The sequence below is a fragment of the Mytilus edulis genome, chromosome 8, assembly GCF_963676685.1.
Source record: "Mytilus edulis chromosome 8, xbMytEdul2.2, whole genome shotgun sequence".
Taxonomy (NCBI): domain Eukaryota; kingdom Metazoa; phylum Mollusca; class Bivalvia; order Mytilida; family Mytilidae; genus Mytilus; species Mytilus edulis.
In genome coordinates, this window is record NC_092351.1 from 38498992 (window position 1) to 38523594 (window position 24603).

The window sequence follows — 24603 nt, forward strand, 5'->3', positions numbered from 1 at the left end:
ATGAAAATGAGCTTAAGTTCATATGAAAACTGTCAAACAGATATGTAGACCTTACAATCATTATATATACCAAATTTAGTGCCAACATAATATTGTCCAATGAAACCTGAAAATATTTGCATGTTCAGATGAGACATGCCAGTCGGTCATGTACACATTACAATCATTCCATACACCAAATACATCTTATTCATATTGGCCAAGAAAACTTAACCTTGATCACTGATCCATGAAATGAGATCGATGTCAGGTGAACCCTGTCTGACAAACATATGCAAACTCAGTATTTGAAAGGATCCCATACATCAAGTATAGTTATCCTATAATATTATTCATAATAAGCGAGTATTTGACATGACAAAAAATATCAAATTTCAAGTTGTCACTGAACCATGAAAATGAGGTCAAGGACAGAGGACATATGACAGACGGAAACTTCGTAAAATAAAGCATCATACAAATAGTTGTCACCATGCCTGATTGTTGACTCTATGTCTGCGAAATTGTTGCAGGCGAGGCACAAAACCCTAAATCAAATGTAACTTGTAGCTGTTGCTCACTATACATGACAAGAAGTTGAACGGCAATGGATGTGAAAGACCTATCACACGGTATAACAAATGTCATGCTCATAACATTGCAGGGTGCACCAATTTGTAGATCCTGGGATTAATCTGGCAAATATTTTACACCAATTCATTATGTGTAAAAAAAATCAGGATTTAATTTACGGTAAACCGAAAGTTCAGGATTTCTTTACACATTAGTAACTGTGGAATACTGCCTGTAATGAATAAGAAAGCTGTAACAACCAGCCATGAAGTGGTCATCACCGATAAAATACTCAAGTACGTTGCAAAAAGTTGAACTTGGAAAAGACCATCTCGGATATATACTTTTTGTCTTTTGTGCTTTTGCCTTGTATCGATCTGAAGAGTTATACCCCTTTGAACTGATTTTTATAGTGTTGTGCTTTTACACAACTGTCCCAAGTTAGGAGAGGGTTAACATGCCTGCAAACATGTTGGTTCTGATGAAAAACGTTGTCCTGAATTTTTTTTAAAGTTGTTAGCTGTCCTGAGTTTTTAGTTTCCACTCTATTTGGTCCTGCCTTTTTTTTATTAGTTTATCCTGAATTTTTTACACAAATTGTCATCCTGCCTTTTGTTTTCTGCCAAGTTGTTCATCCTGCTTTTTTTCAAATCAAAACTCCTGTCGTGCCTTTTTTCAAATAATTTCATCCTAGCTCCTCCCCCTTAACAATCTAATGGTAGCTCCCTTACTTGGTTCTAGTACACAATATGGGTAGGTTAAACCACTTATTTAGGCACACAAACCTATCGTGATGTTCAGCCTGTACCATTCTTGCCATTAAAAAACATTGCATAACTATAAGATTTAATAGTAAAATATTTCCTCTGGCTGAATTTCAATAGTTTGATGCTGAGTTCACACGTAATTCGAATTTGATTCGCATTAACTAATTCGAATTAGTTTAATTCGCATTCGAAACGTTTAACGTCCTAACGTAAATTCTAATTCGAATTGCAATGCGCCTCAAATTCGCTTTACTGTCCTAACGACGTTAACTTTTAATTGGTGTTAACAAAAACGTATTTCTAATGCGAATTAGTTAATTCGAATTAGCCAATTCGAATCAATTAGAATTAAAAAAAGAAGAGTGTGTGGACGCGATTAGCGAATTCGATTCGCATTCGATTCGAATTATATGTACGTGTGAACGAGGCATTTATTTTCTTTCAATTACAGAACTGCAGCATTTTATACTAAATTTATTTCAAATATTTAACAACATAGTTACAACAATTTTAGACCAAAAAACAATTTGATCATATGGAAACATAATTTCTATTGTCCTGGCTAGAAGGCCTTAAATTTGAAAGCATTTATCATTATGAAAAAAATACAATGAATTAAATAAGTGTATTCACAGTCCTGATAGAAATGTTTAAAATTCAGGAAAACAACTGTATTAGCTTTTGTAAAAATACACAGTTGTTAAAAATATATAAATATCAAATAAAGAATGTCTTAGAATCTCATTATCCACAATAAACATGTGATATTAAGGGATGCTGGTAGTCTTTGATATTTTCCTTCCAATTTGTCTCTTCTAGGATTCCATAAATATGAAACTGGTTCCATCAATGATGTTTCTGACTATACTTGAATCTTTTTTCCCATGAATGTTAATACACATGCACCATTCCATATAAAAATCTTTACAAATATTAAGGATTTTTTTTAATAAATCTACAAATTCTTATGCCTTGAATAAAAGGAGATATAATGTGTAAATGAATGAGACAACAATACAAATAACCTTAAAAAAGGCAGTTGTTTATATTATGTCAAGCTCTGATTCACCCTTAGTCTACAAATAGTTATAAATAAATTAAACAATGAAATGTCTCAATGGCTGTACACCTTACAATCTTTCCACACACCAAATATAGTGGTTTTTATTCTTATATAATACTCGAAAACAGACCAAAACTACAAAAAACACATCAACCAATGAATTATGAAAATGAAAACAGATGAACCCTGCCAGACAGACACATCTTATATTAATTTCATAAATGAAATATAGTTGACATGCATACATTCATTCCAAACCACCAAGCATAGTTAATCTACTGCTTACAGTGTCTGATAGACTGGAAAAAAACACAAAAACTTATCATTGACCAATGAACCATAAAAATGAGGTCAAGATCACATGAACTTACAAGTCCTAAATGTACACCTTATAATCATTCCTTAGTATAAATATAGAGGTCCTATTGCCAATATGGTACATGTATCTGAAAAAATAGACAAAACTGCAAAAACTAAATATTGTTAAATGAGCCATGAACAGTCATTTGAAACCTGCAAGTCAGATATTTACACCGTACATTCATTCTATACAACAAATAAAGTTGACATATCGCTTTTAGTATCAGATAACTGACATTACCATGAAAAATTAACATTAATCAATGAACCAGGAAAATGAAGACAAGGTCAGATGGAACCTGCAAGTCAGACATGAACAAATTGCAATCAATTAACAGAATATATATGCCTTATTGCTGAGCTGAGAAATATACAAAACCAAAAATGCTTTGTTGACCTCAGCCTCATACGACCCCAGAGGTTGGGCCCCCTTCACTCTTGGAGCTCCCAAACTCAATCCCAGCCATCCCTTTGAAGTATGGAACCTAGTAGTACAATTTTGGAGTAAGCCAAGTTGAACTAGATAATGCTTGTTTTTGGCTCCTTTTTGCCCCTAATTCCTGCATGTTTGGGGCAATTACCCCCAAACTCAATTCCTGCCTACTTATTGTGGTATGGAACTTTGTGGTACAATGTCAGAGAGATCCATACACTAACACACAGGTAATTGTTAGGAAACTACAATTTGAGGCTCTCAAGAGCCTGTATTGCTCACCTGACTCTACTTGGGTTTTTGAAAACATATAAAAAAAGATAAAATTTGGCTACAAATTAACAACACTTGGCCAGCACCTGATTAGGAAAGGAGAATTCATGCTATGTTTGGTTTCATTCCATTTAGTGGTTCTCTAAAAGAAGACATTTGTATGTATTTCCCATAGAGTCCTATGTTAAACTACAGTCAAGGGTCTAACTTAAAGAAGTTATCAGAGAAAAATAACATGCATGTGTTATTACAGACACTTTCAAGAGTTGTCTACTCTTTTTTCCTTAATCTGTAATAACATGTTTGTTATCAGTTAAATATATTATAATTATTTTATCTTTAATGGGCACTTAAGAGTTCTTAAAACTTTACCCAGTAGTCAATATATTACCCTCATAACAAATTTTCTAATTACAATTTTGACCAACCATGGTAAATCAATCAGACAAGGCCTTTATGGGCAAACTAAGCTGTAATAACAAGGCTTAGTTATTACAAGCATGTAACTTACTATATGAGAGTAAATGAGACACTTGGAATCTTGTCCAGTGCCTCATTACAAGCTCTGATCATCATTTCTTACAATGAATTGAAATAAATTGTTATGCAAGCCAGAGCAAAGCCTTTAAAGAGATATAGAGAAGCTGTAATAACACCCTTCGGTTATTGCAGGAATGTATTTTCTGTAATAACATAGGTGTGCTATGCATGATTGGTAAACTATGAGCTGTTATATCTTGGCAAAGATTATATATATATAAAAAGAATTATAATATCAATAGAAATAGAGAAAAATTTAACAAAATAAAGGTTGTATTATATTTTCCCTTTGAAACATGTAACATACATATGTTATCACAGTTTTTTTTATATTTTAGCCCACAATAACAACATGTGTGTTATTTTTCTCTAATAACTTATTTAAGTTAGACCCTTGACTGAACTAAGTCCCCCCACTGGCAGCCATCTTGGACGTTGGATTGGCGACAAAGTAACAACACTTGGTAAGCATCTCCTTAGGAACATTCATGCTACATGTATGTAAGGTTTCATTTTATTTAGTGGTTCTCTAAAAGAAGACATTTGTATATATTTCCAATAGGGTCCTATTTTAAACCAAGTCACCCCACTACAGCCATCTTGAATGTTGGATCTGCTACAAAGTTACAACACTTGGTGAGCATCTCATAAGGAACATTCATGCTATGTTTGATTTCATTCCATTCAGTGGTTCTTTAAAAGAAGACATTTATATGTATTTCCCATTGGGTCCTATGTTAAACTAAGTCCCCCACAGGTTGCCATCTTGGATGATGGATCAGCTACAAAATAACAACACTTGGTCAGCACCTGATAAGGAACATTCATACTACAATGTACTATGTTTGGTTTCATTCCATTCAGTGGTTCTCTAAAAGAAGTCATTTATATGCATTTCCCATAGGGTTCTATGTTTAACTTAGTCCCCCGCTGGCGGACATCTTGGATGATGGATTGGCCACCAAGTAATAACACTTGGTCAACACCTCATAAGGAACATTCATGCCATGTTTGGTTTCATACCATTCATTGGTTTTCTAAAAGAAGTCATTTGTATGCATATCCCGTAGGGTCCTATGTTAAACTAAGTCCCCTGCTGGCAGCCATCTCGGATGATGGATTGACTACAAAGTAACAACACTTGGTCAGCACCTCATAATGAACATTCATGCCATGTTTGGTTTCGTTCTATTCAGTGGTTCTCTAGAAGAAGTTCAAAATGTAAAAAGTTTACGCCGACGACGATGAAGATGAAAACGGACGCCAAGTGATGAGAAAAGCTCACTTGGCCTTTGGGCCAGGAGAGCTAAAAATGCTTGATTTGTGCCCCTTATTTCTCAACTGTTGGTACCATATTACCATAACCCTCAAAATCAATCACAACCTTCCTTTTGTGGTATTGAATCTTCTTGTAAAATTTCAAAGAGATTCATTTACTTTAACTCCAGTAATTGTCTGGAAACCAAATGTGTCTTTGGACGACCACGATACAGACAACAACAACGCAAAACAATGTAGACATAGGTGGATCTAGGGGATCCCCTTTTGTGGTAAAAATATGGTTGATTATATAGGGAATCACTGATGCATGACTAGAGTCACCCCCTTTTCAGGTCAGCCAGCAGGTTCCCCTTATGAAAAATTCTTGATCCGCCACTGGTAGACATGATACATTGTAGTTCTTACAATACATTTTTAACAAATTTACATTTCTAAGGATCATTACTATAAAAAAAAATCACTTATCTGCACTGATATTCAAATTTGTTTGTGACATAGCTGAATCAAGCTTAAAATATTTAATATCATAAATATGTGTAAAAAGAAAAGTATGGGTATACTTAAAAGTGCTTACAAATGTAAATTTCCATAAAATATATTTCCAAGGGCATGTAACTCCCATATAATTATTTGATTGGAACTGATGTTTGAACTTGTACAAGTCATTGCTTCGATGTAAACCTTTGATATACTAATATATATATTTTTTTTATTTCCAAAAAGAAATGCAAGCGAGAGAGCTTTTACAATGCAATATTTCAAATAATTGAAAATTTAAGGCTAATATATCATGATAAAGTAGTATATCTGCACTGATTTTCAAATTGGTAATAGATTATGCTGGGATACAAATCCATAATTAAAAAGACTTAGGAATGAGAATGTAGACAAGACCAGACGGACCAATAGCCATTATTTCCATGTCTAGGCTCCCCGTTCAAGTATAGGATAACAATAATGGCCAACTTTTACTTTAAAACTATAATGTAAACATGGGCTGGAATAATTAGTGTCACTGTACAAATTATTCAATGATAACAGACACCAGTGAATTGATTGTAGCTGAACAGACAATTGACTTGGCTTTGAACACTTGTTTACAGTTTAGGTACATCAAAAGGATACGTCCAAAATAAAATATATGTCTGAAAAAAGAAGTTAAGGAAAACAAATCATATCAATCATATAATGAGTATAAATAACATAATTTTATAAGAGTTCAAATGTTTACAGCTTTTTAGTGTTATTACATATGAGCTGCTTCACATAGATATCCACCTTATGCTAATGAATATCAATACGTCAATTAACCTATTCTATGTTGAAAAACATGTTTATGAAAAGTATGTAAAAGATTGAAAACTGAGTTGTTGTAAATATAAGAACCCTACAAAACAGTCTAAAATTCATCTTTTATACAATGTCCTATATGAGTGTTCAAAATTCAATCAAAGTTATATACAGGTACATGTACATGTCTATGTGCATTTGCAAAAGGTCAATTTCTATTCAACACAGCTTATATGCTTGATTAAGTTCTAAGCATAAACAAGAATATCAATTCCAAAACAAATATTCTATGTCATGATGTTCAATTCTCAATATACCAATGATTATACTGTAATTCACAAATTATTGCTATGTTTATAATATTGCAAAAAGTGCGAAAGGATTATAAACGCAATAATTTAAACCTGAATTTTTATTTTTTTCTACAGGAATTGGACCTGATTTTCCTCAATATCGCAAAAATAAGAATTGCATTTTAAGCTAAAATGAAAAAATCGCAATAAAAAATGCACGCAATAATTTCTGAATTAACAGTAACCTGCTTTACAGACAGTGAAGGTAAACAAAACTCACAACAAAAATATTTTTACTTTTTTGGTTCAAGCCATATAAATTTTGAATTATCTGCACTATAATGAGCAAATGAGGGTCATTTGAAATGACCCTCATTTCATATATTTTGTGCAAAGTACAAATGCATATCTTTAAATATGCAGTTTTTGATCTTATGAAGCATTTAGATTATATCAGAATTCCTTGTTGTCCAGGCAACAGGATACAAATTACCATTTTCTAAATATATATAAAAAAAAAAGAAGTATTTTAATGGATCAAAAACTGGTTCATAGCAAGATTTATCCATAATATGTAGTTTCAATTTGTAAGTATAATATGAATAACAAGTACCCTCTTGCAAGATGATGTCAATTCCCCTTTTTTCAGTAAATTCATGTCAAATTTATCATTACTAATTATGCATCTTATTCCTATCTCTAAAAAATTAACAATTCAAAACTTTTAAAGGACCAATTTTTTCGCCAGTATTTAATAGTTATATTTTTTCAATAATGCAATTAATTTCATTGAATAAAAGGATACAAATATTCCTCCAAACAGTCCACTTATAAAAAGATCTCTTCTCGTTACAAAATATTTATTCCATGATCCACCAGCCTTGAACATTAACATCACCTGGAAATATAAAAAAAATATTATGTCCTGCATGTATAATTTTTTACATTTTAATTTTTTATACAAATGTAACATTATGACTTGAATATAGGGTTGTCTCATTAGCACTTGTACCATATCTTCTTATTTATAATGTATCTATAAAATGTTGTTTATTTTATTATAATTTAATTCTGGATGTAACGCGTCTTCTGATTGGCTGACGTTATTTTGTTATGAGCCCATAGACATAATTTAGTCATGTGACCGTAACGTCATCAACGTTTTTCCATGGTTTTCTACGGTTTAAAATGGAATTTCCTCTTTCAATCAACATTAGCCCTAATTATTTTTACAATCAGTATTCGGTAAACAGGAAATTGATGAGCGAAGTACATGAAATTTTAACAAATTTGATATTACTAACCGACAATAAGAATGCTGTAACAAAATAAAATGCAAAGCCTTGTACTCCTGTCAATCCAAGAATTCCTGCTGCAGCACCTGATAATGATGACATTGACGTCCTACAATAATCCAATATGGCCCCATTTTGACGAAGACTCATTTCATTATATCTCACAGCGTTATCTGCAATGAAAAATAAACAAAAATGGAAAACTTAAGATAATACAGTTTATATAATGTGGTATGATTGCTTATGATACAACTCTTCACCAGAGATCAAAATATTATACATACTTTTTTCATTAGATGAATAAAATCAGCTCAACCATTGGAGGGCGGCCACCCTATTTTGTTTTGAAAAAATGTGGATCTAAAAGAATTCAGATTAAGGCAATCAATCTGTAAGATTTAAAGAAGTGCTCCCCCATTAAGGATTGCAATATATTGAATTCTATGTATAAATCTAATAAATTATGAATCAAAATAGATCAGAAAAGGACCAGGTTGTTCATATTTGAAGTCAGTAAAATACAAGGGGGTGTACTCAGTCCCAACTTAAATGTACATGTATTTAATATGTTTAAAAATGAAATACCCTCTTTATTAGAAGAAAAAATTGAATGTCTTATGCTGTAATATCAGAATATAATTATATATGTAGATGCTCATCAATCAAAACAATTATCTCCCCTTATATTTCATGTATGAATAAAATAACCATATTCTATAACCAAAATAAACTATGCTTTGCAAATTGTCTGACATTAAGGTTAGAATAATTCAATTTTAAGATGTACTCTTGTGTGCAATTTTATACTCAATCAGATGAATTTTTGAAAATAATTGAAAAAGGTATTACCTTCTGGAAAATTTACACACTAGAGAAATAAAATATTAATTTCATTTCTTCACAACAGACTTCGTCCTCTTTCACATATGTTACTAGGTAACATTTGTATTAATAAATATTTGGCATAGACTGGGAACCCCCACCAGTCTCAATAAAAAAACAAAATATAACACAAGACTTAATGAAAAACTGATATAAAACTTTCATCCATATCCTGATTTGTGTATCATAAAGAGAAAAATCAAAGTATAGGCCATGGAAAAATAATTGATGGTTTCCCCTAACAAGACTGGGTCATATTTTAACCGCCGGGTCATTTAATTATTTTGTCAACAACAAAAAAATGATTAATGCATGTACCATAAAAATAAACATTACAGTTTAATTTAAATTATATAAAATCTACAAGAAATCCGTAAAAGCAGTTTGAAATAAGTGAGTCTTGAGTTGCAACCATTCAACCATTCCAAGTTGAAGGAGGGACGTGTGTTGGAGATGTTGTTAATTTTGGGCACAAGTTCATTGAATTTCAATGCACAGATAATGAGGTTGAACCATGCATTGAAAATGCATGTAGGGCTGCTAATACCCATGCAGTCAACGCCTTCCAGCTGTTAATGGCTGGTGGGAGGTGATTCCCTTTTTAAGACAAAACATAGTGCACTTTACTCATGTTATTTAAGATTCATCAGTGATGGAGATCAAAACATTTTTAAATCTCCCCCAAAAAAATGTGAAGTGCAGAAACAACTAAAAGTGTTGGAAATATGCTAACTGCGGACCCGTAGCTCTTAGGTCCTTATGTTATTTTTTTACTATTTGCGGACCATAGAGCAACGGATTTTTCCTATTTCAAAACATTCGGAATTGCGACCCAGGTTCAGGTCGCTTTATTTCCCAAAAATTTATCGTTTAAAATCCATGTAAAGCTTGTCAATATATATAGTTTGTTTCGTTAGATATTTTTTGTTTTTCGTGACGTCACACGAGATTCAATATGGATGAACAAAATAGGAGGAGAATGTATACAAATAAATATAATTGGATAATAGTGTTAAGGAAATGAATATTCAAGTATTAATAGGTACGTCATATCCTAGAAAAATATCTAACAAAATGAAATAGGAAAAATCTGTAGCTTTATGGTCCGCAAATAGTCAAAAAATAACATAAGGACCTAAGAGCTACAGTTCTGCAGCTAGAAATATGCATGATTATAGTTCCGCTATAGAAACAAAACATATAGATATAAAATTACACATGGTTACAAAAAAAAAAACCTGCCTGCCAGGTCTTTAAAATTTTCCCATGTTAGGGGAAACCAACAATTAATTTTCCATGGCCTTAAAGTATATATGAGGATGGTAACGGGGGTACCTTCATGACGAATAACAGTAAAAGTTCTTGCCAAACGACGTTAACAGTTATTTTTGGTGCATGACAATAAAATATACACTTTCTTTTAGACGATAAAAAAATCGAATGATTTATACAAATCACGTTAATTTTTTTCCAAAAATACTGGTAATGATAATTATTTGAGATCTCTGACGAATCACAATAATGATTTTTGCCAAATCACGGTAAAATCTTAATCAATTTGACGCTAACGGTAGCCAAAAATGGCCGTTTGACGCCTGACGTTAAAGGCATTACTACCCTCACATATAGATGTCATCTTAGTGGTAGTGGTGTGTATACACCAAGGAAGAAATAGACAATTTTATCAAGAATTTTGTTCATAAAATAAATTTATAGTGCCTGTCTAAATTGTGGCGACTTTATTTGGTAAGCTGAGTATGGATTTCTCTCTCGTTTCTCTCATAAGATGAGTTATCTATCTAATAACAAACAAAGGGATTTGATCATTTAAACTCAATTACCAGCAAATTTCCCTTTTCTTTTCGTCTTCACCACCACACCTGAAGCCATCATCAGCTCGATTGTCTGATTCCAGATTGAGGGTTGATTTCACGTGACTTCCGGTGGTGGTTGACACATTTTTTGGTGCAGGGAAAATTCAATGATTTTTGTGTTGTATAGTGTGCAATTGAACATATAAAAAAACATTTCTATGACATTTATGAAAAACTACAAAACAAGCCAATATATAAACACTTTTTATCTGAAATAGAAGCAGTTGAGACGAATATCACAAAACCCAATTTGACTTTCGCGGGGTCCGTGCACTTCCTGTCTGCGAACTTCAAAACAAACTTTTAAGATACTTCATACTTTGATTACAATACCATAAACAGAAACATATATATTCCATATCATATCTCAACATACATGTTAATTCAAAGAAAATTAACCAAATTTCTGCAAAGGAGCAGGCTTACCCCCCATGGGACAAAAAAATATACTCCCATTATAATCACTGACAGTAAGGGGTATAACCTAGAATCCCAAGCATCAACAACAACTGAGCGTGATATAACTTGGTTCTGTAGAAAAGGTGCTAGAATTAGAGAGTGTAGAGAGTGGCTGGAGAGCTCCATAGAAACCCTAATACAAGAAGAGGGCAACATATGGGTATATGTATGGGCTGGTACTTGTGACTTTACTATAAAAAACGGGCGATACATATCTTTAAGAACCCATGACGATTCAGTTGTAGATGATATAATAGCCGAAACTAATCTAATTACTCAATGCATCGAAGCACACCCAGGGTCTAAAGTGACGATACTAGAAATACCTTTATATTCCATTGTCAATTGGAATTGGGCTGCAGGAATAAGTAAAAATCAGATTCAAAGTTTTTATCAACACAACAAAGACTTAGAAGAACAAATAGTCAGTGTTAACAGAAAAATCAGAGAAGTTAACACAAGCAATATCTCCTACTCTCCAAAGTTTAGCTCTGATCTTACATTAATACAAAAGCACAGGAAAGGTGATCGCCACAGAGTGACAAGACGGGTGCAGCATAGGTTTGAACTGTACTTTGATGGTGTACACCCAAGACAGCTACTGTCGAAAGTTTGGCTAAGAAAAATTGAACAACAAATAATTAAGGACTGTTGGGAAACTTCTAATTGAACAACCTGCGTACCTACATTGTACAATACAGTAAGCGTGGGTTACGCCACACTATGCTGTATAATATATTTTAGATACAACCAATAAATACAACAATTAGTTAAGCTGTTTATTTATCTATAGCAAGCGTGGGTTACGCCACACTAAATTGGTACACGTTCAAAACTGAAATTAACATCTGCATCTACACTTGAATGATATTAGCGCTATATATATATATGTGTACATAGTTTTTAATCTACCAACAGGAGTTTGGCCAATAGATACTTTTGCTGTACATAGTTTTTAATTTACCAACAGGAGTTTGGCCAATAGATACTTTTGCTGTAAGCTATATGCAATGCTATGAATTACCTGGAATTATATTCCCTATTAACACTTTAGAGCAGTGAGCGTAGGTTTCACTACACTATACTGCAAAACAATAGAACTGGTGCAACAACAAAAAAAAACCAACAACAACAAAACAACAACATATAGTAAGCGTGGGTTACGCCACACTTAACTGAATCAAATTACTCTACTTTGAAATAAGTGAATTATCAGAATGGCCTTAGTTACAAATAGCAGTGAAAAAATAATTGTTGATCCAAAAACTATACAGGATAACGCAAAGGATAACAACCATGTCAATCAAGTACAAAATCAAACTAAAACTAAAACATACTCTCTTGATATAGATAAAGTACTACAAAATAAACTAGAATCAGCAAAGAGGACTGAAATCTCATATAAAATGACTAGTGGAGGGCTCACTGTTACATTAGATCTAGCAACATTTGAGTTATTTATTGCTGCAATATCCAGCTATTATCAATGTTATCCACTTTCAGCAGGTGAAATTACATTTCAATCTGAACATGATAGAAGAGGTGTATTAGTTCAAAAAACATTTAAGGTTCAACTAAAAAGCAGCCAATCCTATACCATAAATGCCTATACAACAAAAGCTACCTTACTGATTAATGGAAAATCTATAACTCATTTTATTGAAAATGAATTACCAACAATCCACGGCATGATATGCAATACCTATGTAAATAACCAACAAATGAATACTAGCACTATTAATAAATTGCTGGAAGAACAATTGCAATACATATTGGATAACAGATCAACCAATAACAACATGAAAGCTAGATGTAGAAAATGCAATAGAAATGTTATCTCAAGGGCTGTACAGTGCAACAGTTGCCAAATGTGGGTGCACTACAGGTGTGAAGGTCTTAGGCCGATTGATATTGACAAAATTGAAAGTAATAACAATACGTCATACACATGTTCATCCTGTCCAAATCCAACTAGCACTGCTATTGAAAACATTTGTTCAAGTACATCACCCCAAATCAACAGTCGTGAAATTGACAACATTAGCGCTAGCATGATAAATACAACACAAAAATGTCTAGCCTTGGTAAATACTCAAATGCCAACTAGTGCAGAGATACTGCTGAATGAAGAAAGATCCATGCAAATATGCTCTAATTGTGACAATGATATACAAGAATCTGATGAAACTGTTTGTGATAGCTGTAACAATGTTGTACACTTAACATGCATAGCTACAAACTGCACAACACAAAAATGTCAAGCATGCTTTGGCCTAGAAATACAAGATCAACAAGTTGAGAAAGCCTCAAGCTATGATACATCAAAAGAACTTGATAATGATCATGACGATACAATCATGAAAACACCATATGTTGTACAAACTGAAACTTCATCAATCTGTATTGACAATAAAATGACAGTAGAAAAAGAACAAGTAGAAAATATTTCAAGAACAAAAAAATCAAAAAAGAACTTAAATACAAACAGCAAACCTCAAGACGGCACAATTGTTGAACAAAGTACAAGATCTAATAACAAAACAGAAGATGTGTGTATAAACCAGAGCAAAACAACTGATGACGCACAAATAAAATTTAAAGATTTAAGACAACTTGAGTTAAAGCTGAAGAAACGAGAAGATGACATCCGATTGAAGGAAATGAGAAATTCAGAACTTAACGCTGAAAATATCCGCCTTCAATCCACCATGCTCATGCAAGAAACTAAAATAAAAGAATTGGAAAACTCAATAAGAATTCTTAACAGAAAAATAGTTGTACTAGAAGATACTGAGTCTGAATCCAAAAGAACAGATGCCAACTCACCAGTACAAAACTGCTGTCACCAGAAATGTGTCACTGAAACAGATGATTTGCTACTAGCTATGCGTGAAAGAATGACAAAGTTAATACTGCAGAAGGTGGATGCTCAAATAAACCAACTTGAAAGTGAACAAATACCTATACAGTCAACCGTATCAAACGATATGCTGCCAAAAGGTAATACAAATGAAACACTTGTAAAGGAACATGTGTATACCAACACAAGTACAGAACATAGAGGCACTGTTAGAAATTCTGAGGCTATTCCTCTGGCAATGAATGTCATACATCAGTCTCCACAGTATCATGTCTCTCATCCACCACCGACAATAAATGGCGCACATCAGCCTCCGCAGTATCATGTCTCTCATCCACCTCCAGCAATAAATGTTGTACATCAGCCTCCTCTGAGTCGTGTATCTCAACCATCGCAATATCAATATTACACAGCAAGTAATAAAGAAGGGAATGCAATGCAACAACATCCACCCTCTTTAATGAACAACTCGAATATGTTTACCTCGGGTATGATAAACTTGCAAGACAGAACGAAACTTGTTCATGGTTGTCCAATTTTATACACACCTACCGAGATGCCCAGGCCAGGATTAAACAATTATAGGGACCAAAATTTTTTTCATCAGGAAAGACTCTTACACAACGGAAGTTAACACCAGCAATAATGAGAAATGTAAATAGCGATTTTAAAGTTTACCACTTAAACATTTTATCTTTTAACTGTAAAAATATCAAAACCTGTGATCCATTATTCTCTGAAATTCTTTTTAACTATGATATTGTGTTGCTGCAAGAACACTGGCTATTCGACTGTCAGCTACCACTTTTAGATAATGTTCATATTGATTTTAATGGTATTGGAAAAGCAGTTGATTCTGATGATCCGCTACCACCTACCCACTTACCAAGAGGATACGGGGGGGTTTGTATATTATGGAAAAAGACCATCGATCACAAAATCACTAAGGTAGACTGTACTAATAACAGAATTCAATGTATTGAAATAACAAATACATGTGGTAAAGACATTCTGGTGATTTGCGTTTATATGCCATGCAAGGATAATAGAGTTGAAAAATTGATTGAATTTCTAGATTGTACTGAACAACTTCACTCGCTCTGCTCTCAATACAATAATACACATCATATTGTTATAGGTGGCGATATAAATGAAAATATAATTGATAAAAGTGAATCAAAACGCTACGAGGCAGTCAGAACATTAATGGATGACCACTGCTTATATACAAAAGATCTGGGCCGAACATTCATAAACTATAAGCATGAAGAAATATCCTCAATTGACTACATATTTCTAGATAAAGAGCTGTTTGAGAACAATTCCAGTTATCTTAAACTTGACTCCTGTAGTTCTTTAGTCTCTGATCATTATCCTATAACCTGCAGACTAAATGTCAAAATAGAACATAGGCAACAAAGTACAAAAATATTGCCTACTAATAGGAAAATTAAATGGAGTACTATTGACGTGAATCTATATGAGGAAAATGTTAACAAGTCACTAACAGCTATTTCAAGTGAGATTCAATCGGGTCAGGAGCTAACTAAAGTTATAACACAAGTTAATACCATTATGAAAAATGCAGCAATAGAATCAGCACCTAGAGCCAAGGTATACAACCGAAAGAAACAAAAACCTAAGATAAGATCCTTTAAAACAAATCAAGCGAGTAAAAGATGTAAAGAAGCTTTTGCAAAATGGAAAGCAAATGAAAGACCAACATCACCGAACAACAAAATATACTGTGATATGAAATTTGCGAAATACGAACTTCGAAAAACATGTAGAATAGAGATAGCGATAAAAGTACTCAACGATAGACAAGAAATTCTAGATGCTAGAACTAAACATGATCAAGTATTTTACAAGTTGCTTGGTAAAAAAAAAGGAAAGCTGAAGAATTGTATATCCGAACTTAATGTACAAGATAATATATATAAATCTGACAATGAAATCATAGTTGGATGGAAACAGCATTTCAATAAATTAGCTCAACCAGCAAATGATCCTGAATATGACGACGAATATTACAAACAGCTAGCATTAGATCTAGACAATATAATTGATATATGTAACAATCAAACTAATACCATCTCTGTAACTGAAAAAGATGTTCAAGATGCCATAAATGGGTTGAAAATAAACAAATCTCCAGACATTTACAGCATATCCTCTGAAAATATCAAATATGGTGGTGATAAGCTGCAAACAGTTATAAAAAATATGATAGTATCATCATTCAAATTAGGAGTAATACCTGAAATACTCAAAATGGGTCTCCTCACTCCTGTATTCAAGAACAAAGGAAGTAACAAGAACGCCACTAACTATAGAGGGATAACTATCATGCCAATACTGCTGAAACTAATTGAGTCTGTAGCAAAGGCTAAGGTCCAACCTAAAATATTGAATGAACAAAATAGACTACAAAGAGGATTTACTGTGAACTCAGCTCCAATGAACTGCTCCTTCTTTATAGAAGAATTTATCAGAGAGTGCAGGGATGCTGGTAAAATAATATATATAGCGCTTCTAGATGCTAAATCGGCATTTGATGTGGTAACGCATGAGAGTATCCTAAGAAAGCTATACATAGCAGGGGTAGAGGGGCTACTATGGAAACTTATACATAGTCTTCACATGGACTCTAGCAGTGTAGTCAAATTTAATGGTCTAATATCTGAACCATTCTCAATATGTCAAGGCGTAAAACAAGGTGGTATACTGAGCGCCGACCTATACAAGCTGTACATCAATAATCTCCTAACAGATATCGAGCACTCAGGATTGGGAGCAAAAATAGGATCCATTTGTTGCGCAGCTCCGACTTGTGCAGATGATGTGGCACTAATGAGCGACAACCCTGAGGAACTACAGGTACTTATTAACATGGCATACAACTACAGTCAAAGGGAGAGATATAAGCTTCAACCAGTGAAGAGTGTTATTCTGCCAGTCTATCCAAATCGTAGAAAACAACAAGAACCTTCCTTTCCATGGAGTATAGGTAACTCAATAATGCCAATAGTTAGCCAAACAACTCATATGGGGGTCTTACGCACATCAAAACCAGATGATCCTAATCCGTTGTATGAAAACGTGAAAAAAGCTAGACGAGCCATGTACAGTTTAATGCCAGCTGGTTTGCATGGGAAGAATGGACTGGACATACAATCCTTACTACATATATTTAACATCTATGTCATTCCTGTACTTCTGTACGGCCTGGAATTAGTAACTCCTACAGGAAAAAACTTGGATATTATTGACATATTCCACAAAAAATGCATTAAACAATTACTTTCTTTACCAACAAGTACAGCTACGCCCGCCATATATATTCTTTCTGGACAACTACCAATAGAGGGCCAAATACATAAAAAGATTTTATCATTATTTGGAAATATATCTAGACAACCACAAAATAGTTTAGAAAAACAAATTGCATATAGACAACTACTTATGAAAACAGATGATAGTAACAGCTGGTTTATTACTGTTAAAACGATTCTAGCGAAATACAACTTACCATCCGCCTTATATCTATTAGACAGTCAAATTCAAAAATTAAAATGGAAGACCATGGTAAATAAAGAAGTATCAAAGTATTGGAAACATTTTATAGAGGGTCATTGTAAGCTGTACCCCTCACTAAAGTATTTAAATAGTCAATATATACCAGGAAAGACACATGTATTAGTAAACCTATCTGCTAGTAATTCCATGCAAGAAGCTATGAGAATACCCGTAAAATTAAGAATAGCAACAGGAAGTTATATACTCATGGCTGACAGAACAAGGCATTCAAAAAACAAAGGACTATTGGCAACGTGTCCTTTGTGTCAAACATCAGATGAAACCTTGGAACATTTCTTACTACTCTGTCCTGCACTGTCGAACCAGAGAAAATCAATCTTAAGCAATATCCAACTGCTACATGAAAAGCTCAGTATTCAATTCAAACACAACGGTAGCGAAGTAGACCTTATCCAAGTGATAATTGATTCAAGCACAATTGGATTACTGGAACCCAGTTGTGACAATTCAATCCTAATGGACATAGAATTTCAATCAAGGAGACTATGCTTTCTACTACACACAAGCAGGTCGAGAATTCTCAATGATATCGATCCAACATCAAGTTAGCTTAAAAGACACCGTGAGCGTGGGTTACGCCACACTCTACGGACACATCGATAAAGGAATCTCGACATTAATACAAAATGAGCGTGGTCTTCGCCACACTTTTTAACTCAACCATAGCCTATAATGCCTTCTAAAGCGTGGATCTCGCCACACTTTACTGAAGATGCTAAATATATATCGTTAACAGAGAATAAGCGTGGATCTCGCCACACTTTAATGAAACTATAATACTACAACTCAGCCCAATAAAGTCCTATGAAGCAGTAAGCGTGGGTACGTGGCCACACTACACTGTATACAGACACATCGATAAAGGAATCTCGACATTAATACAAAATGAGCGTGGTTTTCGCCACACTAGTTAACTCAACCATAGCCTATAATGCCTTCTAAAGCGTGGATCTCGCCACACTTTACTGAAGATGCTAAATATATATCGTTATCAGAGAATAAGCGTGGATCTCGCCACACTTTAATGAAACTATAACACTACAACTCAGCCCAATAAAGTCCTATGAAGCAGTAAGCGTGGGTACGTGGCCACACTACACTGTATACAGATAAAGGTTAACTATCCTAAATAAAATCAGCAAACACGCAGAAGAACGATTTATGCTGATCATATATATATATATACATGTAAATAAACTGTAAATATCGAGGAAGTATTTTAAATTTTAAATTTAATGACGTTGAACTAGCTCATATTTTTATGCCGATACATGTGTATATACAAAACATTTTAAACATTCCTTTTAATGATGATAGTTATCTACCTGTGTGACTTTTATATTTTAAAGATTAAGATATATGTACTTTTTGGTGGTGGAATACTCATTGATTGAGGTGCTCCTTTATTGGAGGAAGTTATGCAATACAAGTTACAAGTTACAAGTTGTGTAGTTTTAACCCATGGAGGACAAAATCACAATCAGGGAACCAGACTGTATACTATTTTAATGTGTTGATTTCATATTTTAGGGTAAACATTTAGTGAAAATAGGTAAAACTATGGTCCTTTGAAAAATTAATGTGGAGACAAAGCATGGATATTTGCGTTTAAAAAACTATGATATTTACATGTAAAGAGGATGATTTAAAGTATATTGTGATAAAAATTTATCAGCACGTTACGAAAGAAATTTGTTCTGGTTCCTTGTTTCTTTCTTAACTTTTTTAGTTTAAAACGAAGATAAGTATCCAGACAAGATAAGCAGACGAAAAGCAAAAGGACAAAGGACTAGTTGGGTGTCGGGTACCTATTCTTTTCACATTTGGTATTTTAACTATATGAGGCAGGTGTTACGTGTGAAAAAGAAAGAATAATATATATTTGAAATAGCATAGTTTATGCATATTTATGTTTGTAACAACCCACAGCCACAGGCCACTACTAACTTGTCAAAAAAAAATTCTTACTGTCAAACCATGGTCAAACTATGTAATTCGTACTGTCAAATTTCTTACTTTCAATCCAAACTTCTTACTTAAATATACATTTTCTAAGGCTCTGGCATAATAGTCTCTTCGGCATTGTTCGGTGCTATTTTACATGCTCTGGCAAAATAGCCTCCTTTGCGCTAATTTGCAGGCTCCGACAAAATAATGATTTATATAGAGTCATGCTATTTTGCGGTATCAAGTCCGTTCGCGCCCAATACACTTTCGCACCCTACACGTTCACACCTCGCATGTTCGCACTCTACACGTTCGCGCCCAATTTTAATTCAAATTCCAGTTGAATAATTGGAAAATCATGATTGTTGTTTTAAATTGCTTTAACTGAATGTATTTAGCTTGGTATGAGGATTTTTAATGAAAAACACAAAAGATAATTGTTTTTAACAGTTTGGTCCTTTTGACATGTTTGATCTGAAACAATGAAACAATAAAATATAGCAATACACTATTATAACCAAAACATGACATAAAAAATATCAACACACAAAAAAAACATAGTCAGAAATTCACTTTATTTTGAAACAAGTCAATGAAACAAAGTTATAGTAATACACTAAACAAAACATGATTAAGAGTTATTCAACACAAAATAAAACGTTGACAGAATCCCACTTTAGAAAGGATAATTATTTTTTTTAACAATACACTATCCAAAACATGATAAAGATTTATTCAACACAAAAAAAAAATGCTGTCTCACTTTATTTTGAGACAATGACACCAATATTAATATACTTATAAGAATACACTTGCCAAAACTTGATTACAAAGTTATTAAACACAAAACCAATTAAAATTGGGCGCAAACATGTAGGGTGCGAAAGTGAAAGGGGGCGAACATGAGTGGGTGCGAACATGAATGGGCGCTAACGGACCCGGATTACTATTTTGCCCAGCAAGTCTTTTCACCACCGAACAGCACAGCACTCCACCGAATACCATTGAATACATTAAAATACCATGTAACACACCGAAATATATATTCTTTCATCTTTATCTAAAGGATTCTGAATATATGCTTAAAGTTATATACACAAATTAATAACAAAAGAACAGTCTTTCAGGACTGTTGTCAGAAAAGTACACATTCAGGTCCTTACATTTTTTTAAATATATATTATTCTTGTGATAATTTCACCTTAAATAAAATGTTTTACCTTATTTGAACAATTTATTTTGAATACTAGGGCTCTTCACGGTTAGTTCAGCCATATTGGATAGGGGGCAGATTTTCATAATAGAGGTAAAAATGGTGTGAAAAATACGGGAAAACATCATTAAAACAGAGCAGTTGCTTGGAAACATGCATAGGATTTCCCATACTTTCATACTATTTCCACCTCTCAAAAAAATCTTCCCCTTATCCAATATGACCCAACTAACCGTGAAGAGCCCTATTGAAAGTAAAGACCATAAGGCCAATAAATATATATTTCTGTTTACATTGTATGGTTACCCGACCGACCCTAATTTGAGTGCCGACCCTAAGCCATTTTATTTCCGTCGTAAAAAATTAATAGAACATGTGTCAAAAGTGAAATAAGGGTTGCCAATATTTTTAATCAATTCATTGGCGGATCCAGGGGGGGGGGGGGGGATTCCGGGGTTTGGAACCCCCCTTTTTTTTGGCCAATCAATGCATTTGAATGGGGACATATAGTTGGAACCCCCCCCCCTTTGTCCTGGGTCGGGAACCCCCTTTTTTAAAATGGCTGGATCCGCCCCTGCAATTGCCTGATATATCCCAATGTTCACCATCATGAATATGACAGCTGTTTTAAAGAAACTCACTACTCGTGTAATGAAATAAAAATTTTGCCGCCATTTTTTTCCAACCAATAACCAAGGGAAATAAACCAATCATTAAAAATACGGGTAAACCTAGCCCATGGACAACTCGGACCACGGCAAGACGAACCGCACAACTCAAAATCATGGCGCAAAAAAATAAAATGGAAAAAAATATTAAAATGGATATATACCGACCTACCTTCCCTATTTATTTTGATGATGTAACCTTAAACAGACTTATATTTTTTTTTTGCCTAATATAATATCGGATGTTCAGTAGATAATATCAATGAAATACAGACAATGTAAATCTGGAAAAAAGTATTGCTGGATCAGGAAGTGTTTTTTTTTTTTATAATTTTGATTCTCAACTGTATTACAAATGCACATAAAAATGTTAAAAACTTGAGAATAGGAATAAATTTTACGTAATTTAATCGATATTATTTGTTTATTGTGTAACATAACTGTAATTCTTAAGGGTTAGTGGTTAGTGGTCTTTTGGGGTTTTCGGTTGTGAAAAGACCGACCCCTACTTTGCCAGTCTTATTTCAGATTTTTCTTCAGACTATGTGAAATTAATTTTTTTAATGACACTTAAGTCAGCGTTTGATGACAGGCTGGTGATAGGGGATGAACTCAAAGAAACCCGCTCTGAAATGGTTTCATTTTCAAGACAAGATGATGAATTAAAAATGATTAAAGAAATACTGATATTGCCTGTTAATCTATTGTCAGCATTGATCGATCATGTCTATTCTATGAAAGTTGAATATAATGTTTATACATGTATCTGCAATTTTGTATAAGTGATATGTATGCTCAAAAAACATACCACATCTCCTTATTTTTATATAAATGTGCAGTTCATGTTTACATACATGTATATTTACAATTTTGTCTCCTAATAACCTTATGACTTCATTGAAGCAACAATCACTTTTTAATTGTGACATCAAATTATTAAATTGTGATATGTCAAAGTTTATATAGAAACCTATGTGATTTTACATAATGTCAGACAAATTTGAATACAAGTGTAAATACATCTATTGGCAGCATCTTCCTTCTGCATGCCTAAAGAATGTACCAAAAGGACAGTCAGGGTTATAACAGAAAACAACTTGCATACACATATTATTACAGATACTTTCATGAGTTGTCAACTCTTCAATCCTTAAATTTTCTAAATCTGTAATAACATATGTTTGTTATTTGTAAAGTCTAAGTAGCCACTGACTTTTTTAATATATATATTGAAAGACTTTGAGTATGAAAAACTTCATATAAAGCTACAGAAATACAGTACTGTACTCAGATGAAACACCATGAAACTGATACTCAGTTTGGGTAGTAGTTAGCCAGGCTCTTAGCTCCCTATACGCCGACATGTGTGTACATCTGCATGCTGAAATAAAGGTCCAAAATAAAATATGAAAACACTGTTTAAAATTTGAAGGGAAGGTTAATATCTTGTCGCTTTTTTAAATGATGAACTCAAGTTGTGTTTGATATCATCAAAAAATTGCTTCTTTGCAAAGTATCTACTTCCTGGTGTTGTAGGAAATATGACCAATGAACAAATCAAAAATTTGTTTGAGACATACGAGACTGACCTTGCATGTAATTTAGATGATTTTAATCGGGAGGTCACTTGATGTCGTACATGCTGGTGTATAACACCTCATGACTAACACCTCATTACCAGATGCTAACTTAGCTGTGTGAGACATTTAATTTGTAAAGCCCAGTGCTGTATCCTTCTGTTCACTGTTGATACTGTTTTGAGTATGATGATGACAAAGTATTAAATGGAGAAGTTTGTTTCTGCTCAGACCAGAAGAGCAGATTTTTAACAATTTTAAGTAAATTCGGTCTCACAAAATTGTGTTACTTATGTGTTCAACTTCAATTTACCATGATATTTCCTATTTGAAAGAATTCTGAATAGTTTGCATTCATGAATTGTCTATAAGTACTATGTAGCACTTCTTTTAATTCTACTATGACTGAAAACTGAAAAAATAATATTTTCTGCATTAAATGGTCCAATTTTTTTTTAAATTAGCATGCAAATCATTTAAGTCTAGCTATTTAAAATAAAAATTGAGAATTGTAATGGCCTGACCATTAAGTATAACCGACGATTGGGCTCAAGGAGAAAAGACTATCAGGTGCTGATACTTTAATTATGAACCAATCTGACATATGGTAAAAAGCTGAAAAACAAATAAAATACAATTTTACAATGTGTTCAATTAATGTTATTAAAACGAAATGTCAAAGGTAATAGATAGCACAGTCCGTTGAATCCAAGAAAATGTTGTACTTTCAAGAGCAGTTAATTTCCAGTGTTTCACGGAGAGAATGTTCAAATATGTATAGAGTAATTTGAAGGCTTCAGAAACAATGTTGTAAAGTTAACTCACTCTGTGGTTAGCCACGAATTGTGTCCTAGATGACGTTTGTCCTTTGAAAAGTTCTCCAGAACTGGTATGACCTTGCAATGTTCGGTTTGAGATCCGTGTGAGCAGGGGAAAGGTAGCGATGATACGATGTTTTAATGTTCTTATGAGGTTAAAGATGAATAATCCTCCTAGACTGGAACACATAAATAGATTAAGAATATAATCAAACGAACTGTATAAATTACGGAACGGTGTAACAGAATACTCCCCTTCTGATGTCTATCTGATATCACTATTCCATAAGTATTCCACATGTGAATGTCACTATATAAATCCAAAATATATACAAATAATTACACAGAGTTGTTCTCTACGAGAAGAATCATGTCCACGATAGGGCGTGTGTAGGTTGTGGCTTTCTCATTAACGATTACTCGCACTTCTGCTTTTCGGACATGTTCGTCTGAACTTTTAAATGAGTTCACTATGATTCCAACGGGCCATTGGGTACGGCAAATGTTTTTGTCCTTTAGAAGAATGACGTCTCCTTCGATGAGATCACGGCGATCTTC

The 24603-nt window shown here is 33.5% G+C and overlaps 2 protein-coding genes across 3 annotated transcripts in view; one reads left to right on the top strand and one right to left on the bottom strand.

The window, feature by feature from the left end:
* Positions 1 to 1776: 1776 nt before the first annotated feature.
* LOC139486815 (ER membrane protein complex subunit 6-like) lies at positions 1777 to 19285 on the bottom strand. The gene is made up of 6 exons (XM_071271796.1): positions 19265 to 19285; positions 10871 to 10942; positions 8157 to 8320; positions 7658 to 7750; positions 6395 to 6414; positions 1777 to 2241 (listed from the first exon to the last, which is right to left on the bottom strand). The coding sequence occupies exons 2-6, from the start codon at positions 10920 to 10922 to the stop codon at positions 2211 to 2213; spliced, it is 360 nt and encodes a 119-aa protein (XP_071127897.1). The 5' UTR covers positions 10923 to 10942; positions 19265 to 19285; the 3' UTR covers positions 1777 to 2210.
* Positions 19286 to 19530: 245 nt separating this feature from the next.
* The window catches only part of LOC139486812 (kelch-like protein 5), a 76322-nt gene continuing 71249 nt past the window's right edge, over positions 19531 to 24603 (top strand). Inside the window, exon 1 of one of the 2 annotated variants that reach the window (XM_071271791.1) lies at positions 19531 to 19626. The gene's annotated coding sequence lies outside the window, so the exon portion shown is untranslated. Of the gene's footprint in view, positions 19667 to 24603 lie in introns of both variants that reach the window. The other variant, XM_071271790.1, reaches the window with a different exon arrangement.

Excerpts from the sequence above, each read along its gene's own strand:
- LOC139486815 (XM_071271796.1), bottom strand. The coding sequence starts at position 10,922 with ATGATGGCTTCAGGTGTGGTGGTGAAGACGAAAAGAAAAGGGAAATTT. Across the intron at positions 8,321-10,870 it reads AAGAAAAGGGAAATTTGCTG|ATAACGCTGTGAGATATAAT; the intron begins GTAATTGAGTTT and ends TTTTCATTGCAG. Across the intron at positions 6,415-7,657 it reads GACTGTTTGGAGGAATATTT|ACATATATTTTATTTTGGAC; the intron begins GTATCCTTTTAT and ends TTCTTTTTTCAG.